General features: G+C 39.3%; 2 protein-coding genes across 5 annotated transcripts in view; both read left to right on the top strand.

Moving 5' to 3' along the window:
* The first annotated feature begins 288 nt into the window (after nucleotides 1-288).
* LOC125764267 (trypsin-7-like) lies at nucleotides 289-3,145 on the top strand. The gene is made up of 2 exons (XM_049428303.1): nucleotides 289-1,996; nucleotides 2,090-3,145. Exons 1-2 carry the CDS (start codon nucleotides 1,764-1,766, stop codon nucleotides 2,646-2,648), a joined length of 792 nt encoding a protein of 263 aa, XP_049284260.1. The 5' UTR covers nucleotides 289-1,763; the 3' UTR covers nucleotides 2,649-3,145.
* Nucleotides 3,146-6,746: 3,601 nt separating this feature from the next.
* The window catches only part of LOC125764269 (protein sax-3), a 35,935-nt gene continuing 26,541 nt past the window's right edge, over nucleotides 6,747-16,140 (top strand). Inside the window, exons 1-2 of one of the 4 annotated variants that reach the window (XM_049428306.1) lie at nucleotides 6,747-7,120; nucleotides 8,454-9,111. In XM_049428306.1, coding sequence (XP_049284263.1) covers nucleotides 8,928-9,111 — 184 coding nt within the window. In that variant the 5' untranslated portion in view covers nucleotides 6,747-7,120; nucleotides 8,454-8,927. Of the gene's footprint in view, nucleotides 9,112-16,140 lie in introns of all 4 variants that reach the window. The other 3 variants (XM_049428305.1, XM_049428307.1, XM_049428304.1) reach the window with 3 other exon arrangements.

The following is a 16,140-nucleotide window of genomic DNA, read 5'->3' on the forward strand; positions in this document are numbered from 1 at the left end:
TACTACTACTACTGCTGCTGCTACTACTACTAGACAATCATTACCTTCGGTGTATTAAAGTATATACCATAAGACCTCCCTAAGAGATCAAATGCTACGTAAAGATACCTGTTAAATAATATTACACACCTGTTTAATGCAGCAATTATTTCATCTTAGTTTTTTTTTTCAATTATAAAACCAAAAATACGGAAAGTGTTTAATGGAGTACTAAAGTTGACTTATGAACCCGTTCGGTCGACATATTTTTTAAAGACATGTCCTCTCCTACTAAGCTTCGAAGGTATACTTAGCTTGCGAAGGCCCTTCCCCGTGTAGGAGCGAAAAACGTTTCGTCTTTATCATAAATTGATACCCGGGATATTTACTTGCCTATTTCCGTTTCTTCCCGGTTGGTGTGGGAAGAAAAAAAAACAACATCGAAGCCTATCCTGTTGCTAAAGGTTTTCGCAACGGTACACGGTGTTCGCGACCATATTTTTCCGAGGTAGCTTCTTCACGTTTTGCTCATTCATTTAAGGCATTAGCACTGTACGTTGCTATCACAATAATCAGAAGCGACAACATCGTGAAGCGTATTACTTATCAGCTATTTAACATCAGTTCATGAAACGCGCTTCGCAAACGTTCGCTCCGCTGTGCCGCCTAACGCATCGCTTGATGTTTAGTCAATAGGAAAGGTAGCTTGAGGTGATGTTTTAGCTTTGCGTGCGCGGTGAATCGGTTTCGATCGAAGGACATTGAAAAGATTCCAGCCGCTGCCAAGACTAAGGGTTCTTTATTTTTAATCCTTCTCTGTAACCATCCCGTCAACCATCATCAGTGACATTGCGCTTCGTACCGTATTCACACCGCCACCGTGTTTGCCTTGCCCTGTGTAGTGGGTGGTACCGACCCTTCGTGTCCTCGTTTTTGTGATGTGATATCGTAAGCATATCCCCGCCCCACATTGCCCTACTGGGCTGGGTATGCCCTGGTATGAATATGCCATGAAACGGGCCGTTTACGGGGTTTTGTGTAGGTTTGAGGCTTGTGTTGTGAGTTTAGCTTGACGGAGTGTAAAATAAATTAAAGCCCCCGACCACCTTCGGTCCGGCCGTAGCAAACCACCGACAGGATCAAAGAGCTCAGCATGAAATCGGGAGGTTAAATGGTTTCCCTGCGGAGCTTGTCGTGGAATGTTCTTCTCTAGCCTTTGCTGCCGGGTTTTGTAGGAAGGCAATCGGGATTGACGAATTAAGTGCGTGGCAGGTAGGAGTGATGTTTTGGGATGAACGACAAAATGGATGCCTTTGATTTCGTTTAATTGGACCATGAAAATCGCGGTGACCCTTGTAAACTATAGCTACTATAATAGTCATTTGTATATGGCGAATAGAAGCAATAGGTTAGGTTTATCAGTTGACCTTTTTTTATGGTCATAATATTTTACCATAGCAAAAGTCCCAAACAGAGGTCAAAAGCATGCGGCACACTAGTAAAATTGAAAAATGTTAAAAACGAAACCACAAACAATAAAGCACTCTACTAACAAAAAAAAAGTTGGGGCTTAAAATCCCTTCCTGTTAGATCTTCATAGCTCTTATCAATAGTTGTACGGTACATCTGCTTAGTTCCAGCTTACAAAGATAATGGTTTAGTGCCAAGAGTAGCTATCAAATGGTATAATCTTTACAAGTGCTCTTTTAGCTAGGTATAAAGTACTTGAAATTAAAGGTTTGTTTAGGTATTTCAATTCATTTCGTTCCCTCTGTCTTTTACAAATGGAGCACATTTTAAAAGCAACACAATTTTTCGTGATTTTGTGCGTTGTTTTTGGTTTTGGAGTGATATGTACGAAATCCGAGCAACAACTAACAAACCGAATAGTTGGAGGCCATGTAGCTAACATCGAATCGTACCCATATCAAGTGTCCGTACAGGAACTGAATGTTCATATATGCGGTGGATCAATAATCACCAGTCGATGGATATTAACAGCGGGACACTGTGTGGAGTGAGTTGGATGGTTTAATTGAATTATTTCAATTTTCGTTGTATAGTTTGTGCATTTTAATCTATTCGTTCACTGTTTTCTTTACTGTTGCAGCGATACTATTGCGCGTTACATGAACGTGCGCGTTGGTTCTTCATTTTACAGTGAGAACGGAACTATTTATAATGTTAAATCAGCAGTCACACATCCGAACCATGTACCCTACAGCTGGATAATGGACTTTGCGCTTCTGGAGTTAGACGATTCGCTAGTGTTTTCCTCTATCGTGCAACCGATAGCCCTGGCGTACCAGCCGGAAGATCTGCTGTACGATCTCGACTGTGTAGTGACCGGCTGGGGGCGCACTTTAAATGACGAAGAAAGCTATGAACAGCTACGTGCGGTAGAGATTCCGTTGGTTTCACGTGCATTGTGTAATATCACTTACGAAGGGAAGATCGATATGGCGATGATATGCGCGGGTGATTATGCTAATGGTGGTAAGGGTAGTTGTGCGTACGATTCTGGAGGTCCATTGGTTTGTGCCGGTGTACAGGTTGGAATCGTATCCTGGGGTAAGGGCTGTGCTTTGCCCGGATATCCAGAGGTGTACAGTAGCGTTTTGTATGGGAGAAGGTGGATAGACAGTGTAATAGCTAGTGTCCAGCCCTAATAAAGTAGATGTTTATTTTGAAGCAAAATTAAAAATGTGATAATTGAGACTAGAATCAAAATGTTTAATTAACTATTTTTTAAACAATTTAACAAACGAAACAAAACAAAGGAACAAGTTGACGTGATCTATCAAATCGAAAGGAACGAAATCAAGGAAAGAAACAAAAGGAACGAAAGTAAGTTCCCGTATCTGTGGTAAACCGTTTCGATTTTGTTTTTTTTTTCAAACTGATCATGATTAATAATTACATATATAAATTTAGCTGATCGGTTGTGTACACACGACCCATATCAAACACATATCAAGAAATGTAGGAAACACAGCACAGTGATAGATTCGGTAGTAAACTACGGCCACCATATGTGGATTACGCTTGTGCACAACGTCATAGTCATTATATGAGCTAAATATGTTGAGTAGTGGTTTTGAGGAAAATGTGACCTGTTTTATTCTAGTCTGTTTAGTCTCCTTCTGTCGTGTGGAGAAGACCAAATCAAGTGGATATGGATCCGCAGAGCACGGGATCAAAATGTCTAGAGTATGATTAAATGATTTAGTTGTATCGACGATTCTACGGGAGCGAAATAGGAATGCAGGAGTTTTCAAATGGAAATCGAACAGCTGATAAGATTCTTTAAAGACTAAAAGTGCTCTCATAAAAAGCTCATTGTGGAAATGGTTAGAGTGACACATGGGAATAAGGAGTGGAGATGTATCTTACAAACGTCGAAAGGGAAGGAGGAAGGGGATTCTTTTTTTTTCAAACGAATCTCAAAGCAATTGAAGAAGAAGTTAATTGAAATGCCATTAATAAAAAAAAAAACAAAACAAAGCACTTGCAATACATAATTGCATGTCAACTAAAGACTTAGACACTTAGAAGAAACTATAAACTCTGTCCTGCCTGCGTGTTACAGCAAAAGTTCGAAAGTGTCGCTTTCTTCTGTTCGAACCTTCAACAAAGTCCGATTCATTATTATATAGAAATTTGATATTCACAAACGCGCATACCATGTTAAATGCAGCTGTGTTGTTAACAACAATTTTTTTTAAAAATATTTTTAAACTTCAGATTATACATTGCACACGACAGCAACATGTGCTTCATCTTAGTGTGTAATGCCTTGTGCCTCGTATCGAAATATCGCTCGCTTGACGTACAGCTCCTATCCCAAAAATTTTCCTGTGTTCTTAATTTACGAATTAGAAACGTAAAATCCAAGTTCAACCCACAAATTACAAAAAATCCCTTTTGATTTTAAAATAACTACATTAATAAATGTTTTAAATACATACATCATCCAATTATTGAAATAATTTAGAAGCGATAATTCCACACAAAAAGTTATAGCGCTAAAAAAACAGTTAAATGGATATGATTATCTGCTTAATAAAGAACCCTAGTTAAAGTACAACAACTGCTAATTTTATAGGCTGATAGGCAAAATGACTTGCGATTTGCTATCGGGATTCCCTACCGGACAGAAAAACGAAAAGTCCTCAACGCTTCTACCAAAAACGAACATAGCCAATGTTAGCAAAACGGTTACGGCCACGGAAACCGGAAGCTGCGTTGGATTGGATTGCATACTAAAAGGGCCCGGGACACGCTGATGTCTGGTCGATTTTTCGAATCATGCAACCAAACTCGGCCCTTCCGGTCGTTTGTGTTAATGTACGAGCCGTCATGTTCTGTCGCGCGCTGTGTTGTTGCGTGTTCGACAACATCATTCAGGTCGGATCCTTGTATTGTCATGTCAAGCGATCGGAAACACGCATTGGTAGTGTCATAAACTATTTTGCTGCTGCTGCTGCTATCACTACCACCACACAACTGGAATGCGATAGCTAAAGCAAACAACGGTGCTCCATATTTTTGGCATTTAATTTTTCAGTTTGAGGTTAAATTATGTTCAGCGCTTCAGATCGTTGTGTGTACACAGGAGTGGACACACAAAATGGAGGAAAGTAACCAGTGTTCATGCTTTTTGTACAAATTTTCACGAAAGAATTAAGAAACTCCAAAAGATTTTTAGCCAGCTACATTCTGCCCCTGAACAAGTCGGGCTTTTACCAATTCTACAAAAAGCGAAAAAGGTTAAACTTCGTATAACTGAACTTTTTAACCTTCGCACTGGATGGACGCACTTTGGCTGCATATTTCTTCGCTGGTAGGATATTGTTTGGGGCTATAAATCAAGGATGAACCTGGGATCCTTTTTCGGTCCCGAGAGCCAAAACGGTCGGTGTTGGTTCTCTTCGTGTGGGTGTGTGTGGGGTGAATCTATTTTATGGGCATTTTGAAGAGGGCAAAAGTTTAGAAATGTTTCATATACTTGGCGTGATGGTCGGTGTGGCCAATGCGCAATGTTCGAAATCAGATCGATGGAAATTCGGGTTCGGTAGTGAATTGCAAACCAAAGCGTGACAAGCGTGACTTCCGACGCTTCTGTGCTAGGTGTTTTACCTGGTTCACCTCAATGTTTACCATTATGCAAATTGTCAGAGAACTTATTCCGGCCAGCAATCCAATAGTTCGAATAGTCTACAACACTATACATACAGACCGCCGCTGTCAGGTAAGCGAGTGGGGCAGGATTTAGATTTCAACAGTGAAACGATTTCTGACCTGAACGGTGATTTTAGAACGAATATGCAAATGCAAAACTATAAATTCAATTCTGGTAAACGATCTTTCACTTTGTGAGAATTTCGATTTTAAATGATTTAACGAAGGACAATAATCACTTTTGATAGATTTCGATTTGCATATATGTACTATATGTACGTTAGCAAACGGTTATTTTATTGAGGTTAAAAAATTGGATCATTTCTAAACAAAATTGCTATCTGTAAGGTGTGCTGTTGAGTGTTGAGCGTTGAAATGGCACGGTCGGAAAAAAAATTGGGCAACCTGATAACGATGAGCAAACACAGATTTCTCTGCATGCAATGCAAACTATGCCGTATGAAATCCGCACAGATAGTAGCCAGAAGGACAAGGTCTCCGCTAAAACAGTGCGCCTATCCCTTTAGCCACGCTATCAAAATAAGAAAATGTGATGAAGCAAACTGCAAGCAATCAATTATTCACGGAGAGTTGTGGATTATGGTACCAGGAAGCATAAAAAATGTATGCCTTTCAAGAAGTCTGACTGACAGGACAGGGGTTTACCGTTCTGTATAATCCGTACACAGCCGTCTGTATGTACGCATTGCCCGTGTGTCGACTGTACGGGATTGAAAGATAGTGTAGGTGAGTCTTTGCATCACACACAGTCCCATTCTGCAAAACTTCACCTTACTATCGGTGTACACATTTTCGCATCCCTCTTTTACATCTTGTTTTTTTTTTTGGGATGGCACTTTCTTCACCTGGGGGCGATGGTGAGTCAACAAATGACACGGCTTGGTAACTTTCGTCTGTCGTGAGTTTTGCGATTACTTACAGGTCGTGGAATTGGGGTCGTACGTTCAAGCGGTTACACATTTGCCAGTAAATGTTTGCTACAGTCGGTCAGCAATGGGAAGCTACTAAGAAACAGATATTTTTAAATAAAATAAGTAGTTTTTGTATAGCGCAGTTTCGTTTGTCTAAAGTACTGTTTATATTTTATATAAGCTATAATTAGAATCACTTTAGGCGAGGAAATTACATTGTTATTCCACGTTCCAAGGGTTAAACGGAACAATAAGAAGCATGGATATTTTGATTATACCTTCATGGCCTGCTACCACCGATCGAAAATATCCTTTCATCTGTTGGTTCGGACGACGGTGTTAGTACGGTCCCATTGCGCAGACTCGATTCGACTCGTATTTATCATTCCCAGTCACTGAGCACGGAGCATCGGAAGGACTAAAGGTGAGAGCATCACAGAAAAAACACACAGACACACAACCCACGTCAGGAGAGGAAGAGAAGCTAGCAAAACAAAAATCCCTCAGCATTCGCGTGCACCATCATCATCCGAAATACCTATGGATAGGTAACGCGCCCGGTGCCCAGACGCAGCCACAAGGATAAACTTCACAAAAACTTCCACCGGCGTAGGGATAGATCCTTTTCCCTGTGTGTATGTTTTTTTGTTTTGGGGGCGCTCCATCCGACGAGAGCCGAGAGAACCGTTTGTCGTTGCTTTCGGGACCTGCTGGATCCTTAACGGGCGCCCTTTTTCTCTGTGTACTTGGGTTTCCGAAGCATGTTCGACTAATAGTAGTGGTAGCAATTTTCACGTTCAGTATACAGCACATTCAGTCGAGTACGGTGAGTAGCTTGGAATGCACGAGACGGTTCGTCGCTGCTGCCGTTTGCAGCACGTTACGCGATTCTACCGGTACGGAGTTTTCACGGTGACAGTTAAATGGAACGTTAAATTCGATCACCATCACTGGCTCAAGTGATGTGTAACCGAATGCAAGTTTGTTTGGTGATTTTCCGTTACAAGAAGGTTATCTTTTTGCGGCTGGTGGGTGCTGTACGGTTAAGCATTTGGAAGTGATTTGACGCAGAACGTAACGCAAGGAAATGCTGGCAAATAAAATTATACTTTTATTCGATTTCCCATCAATTTGCGTACAAAAATTTGAATAATGCTGACCGTTGTGCGGTCAACGCGGTATAGCGATGAAATAATTGCAATCGATTGTTCCAAATTATACAAAAAAACGGAAATTAAGTGAATACAAACCGGTGTGTCCTGTGTGCCGGAATTAGCAGTGCGCGCGTATGTATGTGATAAGAAAATAGGCGAAAAATTTCATTCGCCATCGGAAGAGCGTAAAAAAAGGGAAACTTGCCGAAACCCGAAAAGTAAAGTGGTTGTGAATGGCTACCTACCCCGTGAACGGAACGACAAAACATCCGAAACAGCCCAGCAAGGAATAAAATGAGCCGTGAAAGCGTCCCGGCGGAAATTGTGAAGCTGGCAAACGGCAAATGCAAAAAGTGATTAGCAAACGGAGTCCTCCCAAAGGAGCGAGCGCGTACATTCTTTATCAGTGTGTACAATGGGAAAGAAACAAGAAGAACGAGCAAACCCATCAAAGCAGGACAAAATTTCGACCAGCCATACCATTGTTTGCAGCAACCGTTGAAGGGGATGGTTTTTGCATGAGTGTATGTGTGTGTGTGTTTGGGGATGGGAGGGGTGGGGCGGGGATGGGAGGAGTATTTATGTTGGAGGGAGGAAAAAGGAAGTGAAATTTGATTAATTGAGTGTGATTTTCTTTTAGTTCTGTGGTTCTAATTCTCCATTGCACACACTCTGTAGAGGGTGGTCACATTTTCTACTTTTCGGACCATTTCCGGCGCGGATGGTTTGAAAGGTTTGTTTTTCTTTCGAAATGCCCATTTGGAAAAGGTGTGATAACGAGTGGATTTTTACTCAAGAGCAGGTTTGCAGAGAAGTGATTGCAGGATTTTTTTTCTGGTACCAACCCCCCCGAAGTAAGAAACATTGGTTAACGAAAATGACTAGCAAATCAGTTGAATACCGTGGAAACCGTTCGTCATTCATGAAAGTTGGAACCCGGAAATGGGTCAGCTCGACTGGTGGAACCAATTGGAAATTGAGCGCATAATAGGAAGTTTTGTACTGGATGTAGAAAGTGGCAATGAAAGGGAAATGAAAATTGTAGCTAAGTGTATTGTTTATGAGCCAAGGAATCACATTACAATCGGTTTTATTTTATTGCTCGATTTATGAATGTGCTTGAAGGTTTCGAAGAGTGTGGTTGTGTTTCTATAATTCAGTATAGTACGTATGGTAGATTAGTAAAATAATGTTTTTTAAAAATTAGTTTATCTAAAGGTAATGTAATCAAAATCAACTGTGTGCTACGTACATCCATATCAAACCCATAATAGTTGTTGAATAGTGCATGGAAGTGTGTAGTGAAGTTGTTGGTTTTAGTGTGATTTATGAAATCCTTTTCAATCGGTTGATCGGTTGAAAGAAGTGTAAAGAAAAAGTGCAAATCATTTTCTAATTGGTGTAACAACGCAACAATGCTGAGTCAATATTGATGAAGGAAAGTGTACGTGTAGAGTGGGAATGCTTGATTCTTTCGAGTGCCGAGACAGCCACCTTTCTTCAGCACGATATACTTCACCGCTTAGCCTAAGTGCAGTGAATTTAGGGAAGAGTTCGTGTGTTATTTAAAATTCATGTCCAATGAAAGATTGGCACGGGATCTGGGCAAACGGGTGAAGGATCCATCTGTCTGCAAGGCTGGATTATGTGTACATTCTGAAAGGAAACCGAACTAGCACTAATGCAAACGAGGAATAGCGGATACTGTGCTTCGAAAACAATGAGGAAGCCCCATCCTCATCCGTTATACCGTTGGCTGACGGTATGCCGATATAGGAAACTTACCGACGGCATTGGCAAATGCTGTTTAAATAAATTCACCATTGTTGGACTACGGTTACTGCTGGTGCTGCATTCTGCCCAAGGTAAACTAATTTGCAAATGTTTGATATACGGAGATTTTTTTTTTATTTCGTCACATGACAGCTTTACACTTTATATTTTAAAATTAAAATTATACTATCAAATATTTATTCTATATATATATGAAATAAAATAAAATTCGAAAATTATTTTAAGAAAATACAGACGGTTTTGTATTAAAGAAATTGCTATATGATGTGCTAGAATGACACATTTCAACCATCTATAATATTAAATGTAAAATAATAATTTTAGTATTGAAATCAGAAAATAAAATCTGCTTCAAAAGTATGATTTATAACATATGGTTAAACTCATAAAATAAAAGAATGAAACGTGTGATCAGCTTTGAATGGTTTTAGAAAGCAAAAACGACGTTTGAATAAAATTAATTAGCAAATTGCAGATACGGCCACACACTTAGCTTCAAATTGATATTCAGCACCGAAAATTATCTTTCACATCGAAAGCTTGAATCCGGTAATGGAGCTTATCACGCACAAAAGTTCCGTAGGGTTTATAATTTCTCAAATATTTCCCAGCCAACGATTAAGTGTGCAAATAAAGTTAATTGTGTGCGAACCATCATGCCGCTGGGGGCTATTCCCAGTTGACGTTTTATTGCGTATAGGCGGCGTAAGCTGCTACGTACTGGAACGTTTTTAGTCGTCCACTAAATCTGCTTCAGGGTCGTAAGGAACGACAAAATGTAGCAATCTTAAAATTGCTAGCCTGCCTACAGCACCGTGTCACGTATTCGTATGCCACGCCATGCACATACACACCGAGCTTTCAAAGGTAGGCCTGTAAATAAATTTGTGTGCAAAGGAAATTAATTCCCATGTTTCACTACTCAAGCCTTCAGTTATTTCGAAACACAAAAATAAACAAATTAAAACAGAAAAGACCGAACCATCTTTGTACAAATGGTAAGGGAGAAAATGTTTGTACCAAGAGTAACAGATATTTTGGTTCGAAATTTCGCATCTAGGGGTGCAAAACTGACCATCAGCACAAGTGGTTAAATGGTAACACTACCTCCTATTTGTTTTCACAACAATGAGGAAAGCGAAACAGGGAATGTGTGTGAAGGTGCGCAGCAGAAAAATCATGTTCTGAAGAAAGGTTACGTGCCCTCATCGTCGGGTAATAATTTTTGCCACTACACAAACATTGCTCCCTTCATTTACCCCTTAAATGTTTCACAGATTGTACAGGCAAGCAACGTGGGACGCGCGTGATGGAATTAATTGGGTTGGCCGTTGGGTTTTGCTGACCTAAAAGTGCAAAAAAAAAGAAGGAAAATGAACAATGCGCGAGCTGAAGCAACTCCACACGGCGGGGATTGGGTTGGGTTTAGACAAACAACCAACGCACCGAACGTACCAGAACCTGGCATGGTTCCTTTCGCTGCGGTAGTGTAACGTCTATCCACCGTTTACACTTGGCACGTTGCAATGTTAGGACATATTTTCGACTATTATGACTGTTTATGTGATAGACTTAATGTTTCCGTCTTCCGGTACGGCAGACAAACGCCGCATTTGCTGTATCGCGATTGTGGAGGACATTGGCAGAAATGGAAATGGAAGCAATAAAACATTGTCAAGCGTCAGGCAGACTTCAAGATCAGCGGGAGTCCGATACAGGATATGAGTGAATACTGTAAACTCACAGCAAGTGTAGTAGAAATGAACAAAGCGCGTTCGTTCGTCCGTAGTTCGAGCATGATGGTCGTTTGTTTGTACCATTAGAATGAAAGAAAATAATATGCAAATAAGCGAAATGGCATAAGTAAACTAATGACGGTTATACTAGCAGTTAATAAAGACCTACTGTTATGTGAAACAATGTCTATTTTAGCACTTTGCTCGTGCCATTGTGAACACCGTGCAACTTAAGGCATAACTAAACAAAATGTGGTGCAAACCTTTCCTTGTGCTACCATTGTTATACATTGTCAAAAGTATAACAACACGTTAAGGCAAATGTTGAACGTTTCCTAACACGAGCGATAGTATTACCCAGCCAAAAAGAAAATATTCTAATACAAAAACACTCCTAAGACATTGCCAAAGCTTTATTGTTAGGCGTATAAAGTGGTATAAAATACACACATGTAATCAGCAAACAGCAGATATTGATTTTTACCTTCTGATTGCTTGATTGGTGGTGTGACGAACACTAAAGTGCTGGTGTGTCGTTCATTGGCATCAAAAAATGTATACATGCCCTGCAGGAGAAGGTCTTCGTTAGGAAAACCCCCCTTACTGTTTTGATTGGGCTCCTCGCTGTACATAAGTCTGCCTGGCAGCGAAAGAAAACGAGAAAAAAGGCAGACATGCAAGTCTACTTCGCGTGCCTAATAAAAGTGCCTGGGCAATAGAACAGAGCTGTCAGCCAACGGCAGAAATAGAGGAAACTTTTTGTTCATCGGGGGTGGTAAGAGGTTTGAGTTAGACATCAAAACAACTTATCAGACATTGATTGACTCTAACGTTTTCTATGAAATGTTTCTAAATTCGTCGTGTCTGATAGTAATGACGAGTGCCTGAAGTTAGTGCGTAGCACAGGACCGACCATTGGCGTACAGGAAGGCGTGATGTCTGATGAAGTGAACGAAGTGATATGTACACTCGTTTACAGCAAGAACCCGTATTGTGAAAATTAGTTTCATCAAAGTTTGTGTAGTACGGCTCGATATCAGAGTCTCGGGATCATTTGTGTTTTTTTTTTATCAATCCATTACAGTGCAGAACTACGTTTTTATGCCTTTTTAGTAACTTTCTTTTGCATTTCTTTCTTTATAAATGTTTAGCGGTTATTTAAAAACTTATATTTTGTTTGGAAATAATCTGTTGTTACAGCTTGTTAGAGAAGTATATTTTTAGACGCAGTTTTTATATAATTAGTCTCTATCGATAATTGCTCTATTCTCTTTGCATAACACATCTGCTTTGTTACACATTTTCTATACCCTATTTAATAACATAATGAAGATATAGAAAGTATAACAATAAAAGTATTACTTCTAGTGGCTACCTTACACTTGTTTCATTTTACACAAACGCACCAAAGCGCAAACCTCTTCAACTTTCACGCTGTTGCATTTTCGAGTATCGTATTGTGTGGGTACTATGTTTTCGAGAATTCCCTCCTTACCTCCTTTAGAAGTACTGGCTGACGTTTCGACGTAGTCTTTATATGGAGAACTCAACCGGCGCCACTGCCACTAGTGGCAACTCGTATACGGCACTATGTTGGATAAATATGTGCGGTTGATATTGCGTAAAAAATCTGTACCAGTGGTAGAAAATGGAGAAATGGGCATTCATCTTTTCACGGCATTAAAATGATTCTGCACAATAGCGTACAAGGAATGGTAAAGACCTTTGCTCTCATGCTAGGTCCTGTTTCAGTAAATCGCACCACAAAAGAGCAGAGCAGAAGTGTAGAGTGTAAATTGGTCGTAATAATGCTAAGGAATGCATGTGCACATTTGATACCATAATTTTAACTTCCCGTTACATTTCAAAAACGGGCAAAAGGGTTGATTCACATGCACTTCTGACAAAGGCAATTTACTCGTCTGCTGTTGTACAACGCAAAGCAGGTTGTTTACATCAATTCTGAACTCTTGCGCATCTTTTGCAGTTTTTATTTTATTTTCTACATTATAGTCAAGGTTAAAAATCATACACTGGAGCTAATTATCATAGAAACAAGAATATTACAATTGATCTCATTGTGTTCATTGTTGAAACGTTACAGAAAAGATAGAAAAGAGAGCGTATTTTTTTAAACAATTTCATTATAAGCCAACAATTCGTATTAAACAGCAGGTTTTCTAAGTTCTTCAGAATCGCTTACATTTTTTTGCTTGGAAATTTTTATAGTCAGTTGTAATATCCATCTTGAAAATCACAACTATTTAGCATGTTTAACGAGCATCAAGCCATATCTTTTCAACACGAAGAGGTATCCCATTTACAGTAATCAGAATAGTGATAGTGTGAGGCTAACTGAAGAAATCATCGAGGTTTTTGTGTAATTATCACGCTACTAGAAATTAACACCGCTGTGTAAACCGACTAAAAGAAATTAGTGCATGCAATGCAGAACTATGTTTATTTAAAATGGCGCTATACTTTTTGATACGGCAAAAGTATGGCAAGAAAAAAATGGTGTTAAAATTATCTAATCAGTCAAGCGACAAATGGATCATATTTACAAATTCAAAATACTACGTATGTTCTAATTCTAGTTGTGTGCTAGTAGTACTTATTTAAGACCGTTTCATTGTGTAGTGATACCAGACCGCCCGGACCATTGTTTCGTAAGCAGGGCTACTGACTGATACATATAACTACTAGCATATAAAATTCAAGGATAGTCAGATTTGGGGTCCGAAGAGTTCCATGGTTTGTAGTACTGCAAAGTACTGCTGAAGTAGTAGCTTGTACCTGTTATTTCCCAATATGTAACCTAACCATATGGCAATAGTACATATATTTAAATTTCATTCATTGTGCAAATGATAAAGACTTATATGTTATAAGTAAATAAAATGTATAATATTCTTAAGTTTACCTTTCATTAAAAATGCACATGTTGCTGTTATACGTAAATTACGATCCCGGGGGCTATATTGTATCATCTATTCCATATTTGTGTTATTTTTTCTTGTGATGTCAGGTTTTTGCACAATCAAAAGTCAGACGGTTTCTTGTTCCTCGGTGCATGTAGCACCATTTTCGGGGTGATACATAATCTCTTTGTTGAGTGGATGTGAGTAGGAATGGGTAAGAAGTGAAATGAAATATACTTCCTACAGATGATGAACGCTACGGTGTCTCTGAACGCTATACGCTGCTATGTACTTTTAAGTACGCTGACACAGGAAATGGCAAAGGACGCAAATCCTGTCTGATGAGCATCAGCGCTAGTGCTGAAGGGAAATGAAACAAACAAGTCTTGTTGTTTTTTGATTTTCTTCTTCACTTCACGCTTGTGAAGGGGAGAACAAAAGCGAAAAATTATGAAGCAAACAAGTAAAAATAACTTTGAAGCACGGGAAGTAAATAATTTTCACATTTCAAGTGTTTGCCGCTTTAGCGTTCTTAACATTCATTTTCTAACATATTGAAGGCCTGTGTTTTTGGGGCGCAAACTGTAGTGTTGGCATGTTAAATATTTTGTGGAAATGGATTTTGAGTTTGGTAGCGAATTTATTCTCAGTAGATGTGTGTAGTTGTAGCCATAGTTCACAGTTTTTATATAAACATAATGTGTATAGAACTGAACAATATTTGTGGAACAAGAATAGTATATTTTCGACAAATATTTTATGTATCAGGTATTGTTCCGAATATAGATATTCACATGACTGATATGATAAATGTCGAGTAAAAACATCGGACCAAATCTTTTTAAAATGACAATAGAGAGGTTATTGTAGTGACAAGTTCTAACCGGTAAGACTTGCATAGAGACTTACTCGAAGACAACTTACTTCGGATAACGGGAGAATGACGCTGGATAATCGAGTCTCTCTGAAAACGTATAGCAAGCTCAGAAGAAGATAAATAAAACCTTCCACTTATACATCGTAAGGATTCCCCAGGTCATGTCTTCACTATATAATTATTATTTGACTAGTTTTTCATGAATAGCAAGACTATGAAGGTAGAATCGGTGCTGTTTTGATTTGAATGTACAACCTGTGATTCATTAGGCCAACTGTTTAACATGCTGCTTTGCATCCTGATGAACGCAAGGTGTTCTGAGTTCAAATTAAGGAGACAAATTGAATTACCCATAGCCGTAAAATCTGTACGCCTTAAAAGCCCGCTCCAATCGAGATTAAAACCCAAACCAAACCGTTTGCGCAAAACGCACTATACTAATTTACTAGCACCATGTTTTATAGCTTAGTTGATATAATAAGATAATTGAGCTAAGCAATATTTTTAGGCTTTGGGTTATTCAAACTGTATTGGAACGATTTTGATATTTAGCGTTCTCCAATCGTCCTGTTAATGGGTAAATGAAAAGTGTTTTATAGTTGGACTTGAAATGGTTGTAAAAAAAGACCAACGAGTAGACCCAAAGACCACATTTTTTTAGCAAATGATCTTATCTTTTTACTGAGCATACAAACTACATTGAAAAGCGTGTGTATACAAATTGAAAGACCATTGAAAACGGTTGGATGGGTGGCTGTTCAAAGGTCACATTTAATTAACTTAAGCTCGCCTTCACTTTCTCAGTGTATACTAAGTGCAGTTGAAAACACAACCTGCTGCAAAGTTTAGCTGGCAACAGGTAGACGTACATGGCATACGGTTTTACACAAACTGACACTTTTTGAAGAAGTACTGCTTTGCTCATGTATTTCACGTCGCTTGTATAAGTAGCTCATGCTCATGGTTCTCCAGAATAACCGTAGTCTCTTTTGATAAAAAGGTCGGTTCATTACGGCAAAGTACTGCTACTGATGAGTGATTGATGTCATGATATAAAGCAACAGTGGCGAAGACAGCAGAACCGTCATCTGGAAAAGTAGTTAAAACGTGCGAGCATCCAGCAAATCTCCTGGTGTGGGGAGGGCAATGTTACGCCTTCAAAAGAAAAGTTGACGTACTTAAGTTGATTAAATCATTGCAAATGATGTGGGAGAGCATGGTGATTGTGACTCCTACACAGGTTTCAAAATGGAAAGTGAAGTATTTTTATGATAGGTAAAATGGACATTTTATTTCATCAGATCTTACGAACACTCTGTTAGCAAAATATGTTGATGCTAAAAATTCTCAAAAACCACCGGGGCGGCCCGGTGGTGCATGTGAAAAACGGCGCCCGTCCACACGGCAGGGACCGGGTTCAAATCCCATCCGGACCGTCTCCCCGTAGCATGGACTGACTATCCTGCTACGTGGTAAAATAAGTCTTGATACGGCCAGGCCGTTCTAACCGAGCAAAAAAAAAAAAAAATTCAAATTAATAATCAAGTTTTCGACCAATGCGTAAGT

Source organism: Anopheles funestus, chromosome 2RL, assembly GCF_943734845.2.
Source record: "Anopheles funestus chromosome 2RL, idAnoFuneDA-416_04, whole genome shotgun sequence".
Taxonomy (NCBI): domain Eukaryota; kingdom Metazoa; phylum Arthropoda; class Insecta; order Diptera; family Culicidae; genus Anopheles; species Anopheles funestus.

Excerpts from the sequence above, each read along its gene's own strand:
- LOC125764267 (XM_049428303.1), top strand. The coding sequence starts at position 1,764 with ATGGAGCACATTTTAAAAGCAACACAATTTTTCGTGATTTTGTGCGTT. Across the intron at positions 1,997-2,089 it reads ACAGCGGGACACTGTGTGGA|CGATACTATTGCGCGTTACA; the intron begins GTGAGTTGGATG and ends TTACTGTTGCAG.